Consider the following 9676-nt stretch of genomic DNA (forward strand, 5'->3'; position numbering starts at 1 on the left):
TATATAAGACTACTGCGCAGATTTTGTTTCACTTTGGCCATGTGGCTGAATCGAGTCACAGACAGACATACAGACAGGCCAAAATTTCTGGGGTTAAGTAGCCAAAGAAAAACGGACATCGGACCGAATGTGTTGATGGTAATTTGCACTGCAGAAACATACCTCGGGCAGCCTAGCAACACTTGTACTGTCTTGTTTTCAGTTTTCTAATCTACGCACTTTGCATGTCATCAAGTTTTAGTAGAGGCTACTTACACGTTCATAAATAAGAAATAGAAACAAACATATTTGTCTTTGAATAAGTGTTTATTTCAACGGCATGATCGCGTTCAGAACGACATTGTACGCAGAGAGCATTGAGCCATGGTGATCTCCTGAAAGGAATATTGTCCTTCAAAACACATCAGCCAGATGCTGTAAATCCCTCTCGTAGGCTTTTGTTATGCTGCCTTTGAGCTCAAACAGATACAGTGCGCAGTAAAAGTAAAGTTAAACAAAGAAACAAAAGGGTGACTATGTACAAAAGATGAAAAACACGTCAGATTATGGGAAATGGTGTGTTTTTTTGTGGAAAGCCGGACCAACAAGTGCTTACGCGCCTGTATAGCTCTCGAAGCATTTGCTTTCCGTATTCATTACACGCGAATAGCTGCAGCCCTGGATGTGGCGCTTCTGCAGCGAGTTTGGTGATGAAAGTCGAAATATACAATGAGAAAAAAAATCCCCAAATCCATTGCCTGATCCCTCACGGTGTCTGGCTACCATCTATAAAAGATGTCGTTAAAAAACTACTGGCTCTTTCGTTCGGGCTTTAACATAAAACTACGTGGTCACGGAAGTCGGAGAATTCCACGATGTACAAGTACGTTTGCGATATAAAGACTGCCCTAACTAGTCCGAGATAAAAAAAAAATCGTTATCACCAGACACCTCAACACTTTACTTGCCAACGTGCAGGTGCCTGACATCAGCAGTTGATTATCGATTCCAGTGCGAAGTCATCTTCTACTGAATTGAAATATCGGCCGTCAGGCTTACGGTCGTTCCATTCAAGTTATCGTAGTAGCTGTTGTCGCCAGTCAATACCCTGCTCGCTCATTCTCTCACCCAATTCTTTGCCTCCGCCTATCTCTCGTCTTGCGTATCAATATCCATTCCTGCATTCACGCTGCCCACCTGTCATATCTTTGCACATGGGGTGATTAGAACCATCTCTACTTTTTTCTCTTAATTTGACCTATAGGTTGTATTCACTGGCCAGGCACACACGCAGGGAACCATGTGAGTGCGCCGACACTGGTTACGCCGGGCTCTGCGGGATGGCGGCACTTGTCCGTGCTCAGTACATGATGTGTGTTAAACGCGAAGTGATGCCTCGACTCCAATGTGAGTGCGGTTAATAACCTATCTGTCTACACCAGGCTGAGGTTCGGGTTGAAATGGAGCAGGCGACACAAGCCCAATGTTTCTTTTTTTTTCTGCAGCGTACGGGCGCAGTGTCACAAGCCGCGCCATGCCCGTGGCGCTTCGGCCATGTCCGTGGCCGTTTCCAGTGTTGCCAAGCGAAGAAATTGACAGCTAAGCTTTTCAGTGAATACCACCTATAAGCGACGTTCAGTATGGTTTCATTGAGTGCCTTTCTACACGGTGCTTTGTAAGGCACAAAGTCTCTCCCCCCCCCCCCTGGTGCACGCGCACAATCTTAAACCCGGTATGAATCGAAACAACGCCATAAGCCCACTGTGCTACTTGCGTATTCCATGCGCACGCAGATTGCGTTTTCTGTTGTGTACCAGATAGAAGATAGACCTCGCTGGAAAGTTTTTGGAAGTATCGAATTTTTTGGACGTCACACTCCTCCCATATGCGGGCTGGCCGCTCTTTGAAACGGGGTGGACGTCAAACTGTCACATTATTCTTCATGCAAAGAACAGAAAATGACAACGCAAGCACTGAAAAGGTATGTACAACACCCTATGTCATCTACACCCTTAGGTCGTGTCTGCGTCGCAAGAAAAAAGAAAAGTGAAAAACGACCTACTGCCCCGCTGTTCATCATACGAGCGAAGAATAATTAGCCTTGAGTGCCGTTAAAATGTTTCGTCTCGCCTGAGCCGACTGCTTCATGAGTTATTCACGATGGCATGCAGCAGCCTGAAGGGGAGCGCTTCCGCCTCATCTCATCCATAACTTTTTCGCCGGGAGGACAACTCGGCCTGCATTGGATAGTGCGAGCGCAGAAAGCGGAAATAGCTTGATTTCATTATCATTTGTCCCTAGCGAAGTTAGCGATTGTTGCGAGCCGCTGGAGGCCGCGGGGCGGTAGTCAAATGAATTCACGGCTACTCTGCCGACACCATGGCTGTCTCGCCTGTCGCCCTCAATGTCTTCAGCATGCTAATCAACGCAGCAGGGCGTACACGACGTTCTTCCGGTCATTCGATTGCCACCCACGTGCACGTCTATGCGCAAGGCGTTACAAGAGGCGCCTTGCTGTGAACCCGTTTTGTATTCAGCGCGAAAACGTCGCGGCGCTGCTTCATTGAAGCGTCCCTGCCGCGCGTATTGCGAAGGCGAGCAAGTCGAAAGAATTTTGTGCCCGCTTTTTTGCTTGCGCGAATTAAGCCACGCGTGAAAACGTGCATTATCATAAGTCCAACCTCTTCTGGTAGTTGCAAAATAAGAATCCATTTCGTTAGATTGATGGCGTGCGCTATGTAAAGTGAAAACTTCATAAAAAGGAGGAAATAACATCCAAGCTGGAGGTGGTGATACGAAGCTCTTTCAAGACACGCCTGGTGTTACTGCGATTCACCGAACTCTTAAATAGAATCAACGCACCTGTCGTACATTCAATAGCGCTCCACATTGCAAAATTTTAACGTTCATGCTGCTTTCAAAACGGAACCCGAGTCGTGTTATATACGTTCTTGGTGGATACCCAACCTACGTAACGCGATCTGAGTTCCGTTTTCAGAGCAGTATTTACCAGAACGAAGACATTGTCAATACGAAGTGAGAACACTGCCAACGCATGGAGTATAGAGTAAGGGTCACTGCAGAACAATTTGTTTTAACAAGGGAAGTAGTCTGTGAATTGTTGGACGGAACCAATGGTGGCTTAAACGGGCTGCGTGAGGACTTAAGATTTTCTAGTATACCACATATGCACGCAACCCTAAAAATTGAGCGGCGAGGACCGTGAACTTGTGCTACAATACTGTCGAAAACTTGTCCATAGTTGGCGCAGAATCATGCGCCGGCATTGATCACACCGATCAAAACAAACCGGAACATAAAGCTTGATCTTATTTTACAACATCTTCTGTTGATAGCGCTTATTAAGAGCATGCGAAACGCAGAAGACATCCTTTCGTGATTCTTCTGTGTCGTCACTTCGCAATTGCTTTTATCTCAACGTCCAGAACGAACCGAACCATCGCAGTGGCATCGTTCGTGTTTCTGCGATGACGTTCCTTAACCGTTTACCCACTCGCATACAGAGAAACGACGTTCCAAAAACAGTAGGCCTTGTTAGGACTCAAATGCTTCGTCGAAATCTCACCACAGATCGAGCGCCGTGGTACGGTCTCTGCCCACATCCGTTTTCACTTTGAAATCTCCCGCGCAAACTGAAACAACAACGGGTATAGCGACAACGACGGAGGTTTCCCTCCTCCAGCGCGTCTCTCAGAAGAAGAAGCCCGCCATGTCCCCGGCTTCCGGAAAAGGTGACTCTCGCGACTCCTCGTCGCTGCGGGAGGGCGCGAGGTCGAAGGGCGCCAGCTGCTCCTCGAATGACGAAGTGGTCTCCCTCGACGACGATCTGCCCTTGGCACCGTCGGCGACGAGCGAGCCCTCGATCTCGTTCTCGCTGCTGTCGTGATGCGAAGTCGGCCTCTGCAGCTGCTTGTGCTTCTTGGCGGCGCTCTTGTACTTCTTGGCGCCCTGCGACTTGCTGTCGTAGATGCTGTCGTAAGATTTGACCAGTGGCTTGCCGTAACGGGTCGCGCTGCCCTCCTCTCCGTTCATTCGCGTGGCGTAGTCCAGCACCTGCGAAGAGCGAGTAGAGATTAATTATTGCGGGATTGGATGATAGACGATCCCGAGAAAAAGGGCCAGGCGATGGCGACATGCCTGCCCCAAGCTGAAATTTTATAGTTGTTGTTTTTCTTGCACGCGTAGCCAGAAATCAATGCAACCTTCTGAACAAAGTGTATTAATTGTTTTGTCAAGTCAGGGTTGCGTGCAAGAAACTTGGCACATCGGTACGTTCAGGCTTACACTCCTTCTGAAACTAAACATTCCGCAAAGAGTTTTCGCGTACGCAGGCGTGAATAAAAGAAACCCGACACATCTGAATTGAGGTATACCGGTTTCTGGAAGTAGAAATAGGCACAAACTAGGCAGAAGCAGAAAGTTAAATGCGGCTGAGTAGCGAGGAATGTGGTGAGACAATCATCATCCGTTAAAGTCGCCCCTATTTTGAAAAACTCCCACCTCCCCTCGCGGGAACCCCTGTGTAGATGCGACGCATATGGGGTTCACGTTGCAGCGTTGGACAGCAGAGGAACGGCGCTGGAACGATGGAGCGGAGCGGCGCAGGCACCGCGTTTTATAGCGCGCATAAAGGTGAGGGGACGCGCCGGCGCCGGTGCATCTGCCGCGGCTATGATGCAACACAATCCAACACAATCCAACACAATCCACTTTAATCCAATCCAATCCAATCCAAATCCAAGCCAAGTCAAGCCAAGCCAAGCCAAGCCATTCGAATCCAATCCAATGCCCCTCGCGAGAGAGGGGCATCGGAGAGGAGAGGGGGTGAGCGGCGGAGAGCGCAGCTCGCGCGGTGAGGAGAATGGGGGAGGGGCGGACGACAACAACGCCGACGACGCTGCATGGACAAGGCGAGTGAATGAGATGCAGTCGCATCTAAAAATCGCGCGGCTGCACTCGCACTCTGCTGCTGGCCCCATCTAAAAAGACACGTCACTCGTTTCGGTGTAGCTCGCGGGCTTCTCCCCAAACCTTCAGCATCATCATATACGTGTTTTCTTTCAACAAATATGAGCCGCATTCTTTAGTACGAAGCTCTAGGAGCCAGGAGTTGTACGTACAACCCAACAACACTGCACTACCGAATCCCGATAAAGTACAGACGCTTTCAGAGCAGTTGACTGTTGTGAGCCATCCATACAGCAAGAGACGCATTGGAAGTGTTTTTGTCCACGGGGCCGGCCAACCCGGCCCCGTGGACAAAAACAGCAGTGGTGGGTATGGTTGCGGAACGTGGCCGCAATTGTCGTTGTAATACACCTACTCTCACAAACAATTTTGTAGCACTTTTCCCCCGTAAGCTTCATCGAACGCGAAGCTTCTTTTGAACGTCGATAAAAATCCATTTTGTCGTAGTTTGAAAACGGCGCTTCTTTAAAATGGAGGCACGGTATTGCTTGACAGGCTTCCGGAAAAACTATACAGCTGTTCCTCACCATACATACGAACTCCGTTTAAGTGAAATGGAATAACTAAGCGGTCACTAACGACAAATGCTGGTTATACAATGAGCCAAATTTACTACGCATTCCCTTCACGTCACCATTTCACGTCACCAATTTGTTACACGCAACAGACGCTTTCCTGAGTAGCATTTTCCTTTGTTACGTGCAGCAGGTGGCATTTGCGAGCCCGAAGTTTCCTCGACTCCGACTCGACTCCGCCATACTTGCAATGATCATGACAAGCAAGCAATCGGCCACGCGCAGTCAGCGGGCCGTGCGGTGGCGATCAATGTCACCCATTGGGAAAGCCATCTCAGAAGTCCTCGTGCACACACTTCCGCGCCCACGCAGACGCAACACCGCGTCAGGACCGCTTTACTGCCTCCGTTAATGATAGGTTCGACACGTACGGTCTCTTTTCCGTGGAGACAGGCAAAGACGAGCGGACCAGGAAGCTCCCCACAGCTCACGTCTCGCACGCAACCGCTCGTCCGCTTCTTGCACAACGGACGTGCGCGAAGGAAAAGCCGCTCTTATGGGACTCGACCAGAGAGAGACGAACGGGACCGTGATAGATCGTGCGCAATTACCACCCCGGAATCCGAAGACCGTACATGCTCATTAGTAACCACGCGGGGTTAATTGTGAAGATCCGTCTTGGGTGGGGTTTAACGACAGTCGTGCGTGCGAAGTGAGCGCGGGAGCGGTTGAGGTGAAATCCGCGTGAGTTGCGAAGGTTATTTGCATTCAGCAAAGCGGCTGTAAACTCTTTCCGTGCGGGTTTTACATGCTGGACGCCTTCTTGCATTGCTGGGTTGCACATGAAATATCGTCTGCGTAGGCGTGCGTCATCGCCTGCGTCCCGCATGCGAATCGATATAGGCATCCTTCTGACCCCCATCCTCGCTCACTTGAGAAGGGAGTCATACGAGGGTCACTATAAGACCTTTCCGACCACTCTCTACTGGTGAAAGATATTCGTATCCCAACTATTAAATCGTCTAAAATTACTCTCTCTCTCTCTCTCTCTCTCTCTCTCTCTCTCTCTCTCTCTCTCTCTCTCTCTCTCTCTCTCTCTCTCTCTCTTCTTTATCTATCCATTCTTCCACTTAAACCAGTCCTGAAAGGATTGTAACCACTGCGAACCATCGACTCCCCTCAACAGCTCGTCCTAGACCCACAAGACATTTTCAGGAAGTAGATAACTGGCCACTAAGCATCCTTTTCTCCATCGATAGCACAAAAATGTCGCAGGGTGAACCGTTTTAACTGAAGGGTGGATGGCAGTGTTAGCTAAGTCGTACGCCTTAATGAAGGTCGAATGGGAGGAACTAGGTACCAGGTTTTGACATTTTAAATCGTTTAATTATTGAGAAAACTGGGGTTACAGTAGATCAGGACAGAGGAGCACGGGGAGAAAACGTCTGACAAATTGCGTTTTTCTGCGCGTCTTCGGGCGGCAGCTTCGGTGGTGTCGAGCGGCTAAGACGTAGTTTCTCCCATTCGATCTTCATTCGAGCCACGACGTAGCTGACATGGTGCAGCCGACACCTGGCCAGGTCCACCATTCCGGGTGCGTTATCGTTAGATGCGTGGACTGGGGCGTCGGCGCGGCCGTGGCAGTAAATTGCGTTTTTCTGCGCGTCCTCAGTTTTCTCCATAATTAAACGTTTTAAATTTTCACAACCTAGTTTCTCCCGTTCGATCTTCATTCGAGCCACGACGTAGCTAGTGGTCAACCATTTTCGTTTCTCGGCGGAGAGAATTCTTCGAATCGTCGGAGCTAGCTGACAGCACCATATGTTCGCTGGGGTCCCCTCCAGGAAGGAAGCTGTTCCGCGGACTTCGTGGACGATTGCGTTGCCATCGTGAAACAAGATTCCCCGTGACCCTGTTCTTAGTAGCCTAATCTCTCTTCAATTTTCCGGAAGATTGCTGCCAGGCAAAGAGCCGTTTACGGTTCTTCACTCCCGATCCCGTGATTTTCCAATGCAACAGAAGATACGGGACCACTTGCCGAGAAGTAGTAGTTGTGCCGACATCTTTTTTTTATATATACGCTTTCTATCCTCTTGAATTTCATCGGTTCGCCCTGCCGAGAAAATATCCAAACACATGATTGTCCCTTGTATTCCAGATCGTACTATCATACCCAGTATACCCATGCTTTTTCACTAGTGACAACGTCTTCCAGGAAATAGGAACCTCCTGATTGGATGCGTTAAAGGGACCCTGCAGCACTTGCGATAAGCGCCTTCACTCTTTCCTTCGCGTCTACAGTTATCGCTACAGTTATCGCCAGCACGGAGCGGCACTGCGTGATTTGCTCGTCGCACCATATACGCCTTCCGTTTGTGCTTTGTTTTTGTGGCTTTGTTTTTAAAGTTGCCATCGAAAAGCGTTCATTGCTGCAACTGAACGAAAACCGGCCCACAGCCGCTACATGGCCTCAGTGACGTAATTCGGGCCGTCGAAGAACGTCAATACGGGGAAAGAGAGAAAAAACTTTTGAGAGAGTTTCCAAGTTATCTGATGGGCATATAGCAGTAATTTTTGGCTGAGGCACTTTGCGACCCCCTAATCTAAGTACGGGTGGGTTGGGTGACTACGTTCTGCAAGCATTTAGGATTTCAAATGCGATTTCAAATTTCAAAAAAGTTGGAAAATGTGGCGCAGGGTCCCTTTATAAAGACATCTCTGTGAACAATTACACACGTTTCCGCTTTTAAGCCTAGCTCGGACGCGGGGCATGGTTGACGAACTCACATGGGCGCGTCGCCCACACCCCAAAGAAGAAATTACCCTCCCCCATCCCCCCCCCCCCCTTATGTGCGCATGTAGGTGCGTGGAGCGTGATCGCGATTAAGGCCCGCAAAATGCACAACATACATATCTGAATTAAGCGCGTTGAACAACCACGCATGCCCAATTAAATTCTCCGGGGCCGGCAAGGTAGTTGGGTATATGCTAAGCAATAGACTGCATCAAAGTTGCAAGATTTACAAGACAACGCCGGGTGTATGGTGCGAGCGTAGAGGCGCCTACCTTCACCTTTCCGACGCTAGTTGCGAGCGGGCCACCGAAGTTGAGGCTGCTCCCGTAGTCGAGCGGGTGCCCGACGAAGTCTCCCGCGGGCGAGTCTTCAAGCTTGGGCAGCTCCTCGGCGAAGCTTTCCGTGCGGCGACTCGCCGAGGGCTCGACCTGGAATCCCGGTGGCAGGTGGATGCTGCGGAACGCAGAGTACGGGCTTCGCCGAAGAGACACTCGCAGAGGCAAGCGCGGAGGGGGCTCGGTCGCAGCAGGCGCTGTTGAGGTGACCATAGCGGCACACGACCAGAGGGCCGCCTGCAGTGAATGGGAGAAATTCTGGCATTAGACATTTTGCACTCAACAAATGGTGCTGCGAGTTTTTAGGGCGGACACACTTTCTACCAGCGTGAGGTATACTTGATATCGGTGGAGCTGAACTCAGTGGCGACTGCCGTAAAAATAGTAGCGGTGGCAAATTTACGTGTAAGCGCTGTGCCGATGACGTCGGTACACGACAGAAGTAAGCACTCATGCGGAGCATACATAAAGTTTACAAAAGTTGTGACCAGACATGAAGCACGCCTACACGACAGCTGGCAGAGTCCCGTCTAGCTGAAATATGCGGTCCAAAGGCAGAAGAGTAAGTCGCTTGACAATCTGCAGTTGACCAGTAAAATTGTTTATAGGGATAGTTGGAAAAGTATATCGGCCTCAGGCGCTCTTGTTTATTTCAATAAGTTTCTTGAGACGAAATTCAAAAGTTAATTACGTAAAATTAATTAAACTATTTGTGCCAAAGCAAGCAGACAACGTCATAGGTTGGCGCTTATCACCGCATACGATTATGTTTCCCAGCACGCGACGACTCGCCCGAACCTTCCTCTACCGAAACACACGTGACGGCAGTTTTTCGGTGACCTTGAGGACGCACCGCATAGACAGGTCAGCTACGGGACACGCATGACGTACGGGCGGTGGCAGCGCCTAGGTTTTTTTCCGCGTCAACGTCATTTGTACTTTTTTTTTTGCAGTAAACAAAGACTCTCATCGCGGTATATACAACCTTCAAATGACTTGATTGTGGGAGTGCGGTGCTGGCCCCATTATGTGGAATTACTGCTGGCGAACGTATAATGTACGAC

The 9676-nt window shown here is 49.6% G+C and overlaps 1 protein-coding gene across 1 annotated transcript in view; it reads right to left on the reverse strand.

Moving 5' to 3' along the window:
* Positions 1-287: 287 nt before the first annotated feature.
* Positions 288-9676, reverse strand: part of LOC144174788 (uncharacterized) — a gene marked incomplete at its 5' end in the record, with an annotated part of 85527 nt that continues 76138 nt past the window's right edge. The window contains 2 exon segments of the mRNA XM_077703678.1: positions 288-4053; positions 8550-8849. Of these exon segments, the coding sequence (XP_077559804.1) occupies positions 3691-4053; positions 8550-8849 (663 nt within the window). The 3' untranslated portion in view covers positions 288-3690.

The sequence above is a fragment of the Haemaphysalis longicornis genome, unplaced genomic scaffold (assembly GCF_048455015.1).
Source record: "Haemaphysalis longicornis isolate Haplotype H1 unplaced genomic scaffold, Haemaphysalis longicornis Haplotype H1 scaffold_3, whole genome shotgun sequence".
Lineage (NCBI taxonomy): Eukaryota > Metazoa > Arthropoda > Arachnida > Ixodida > Ixodidae > Haemaphysalis > Haemaphysalis longicornis.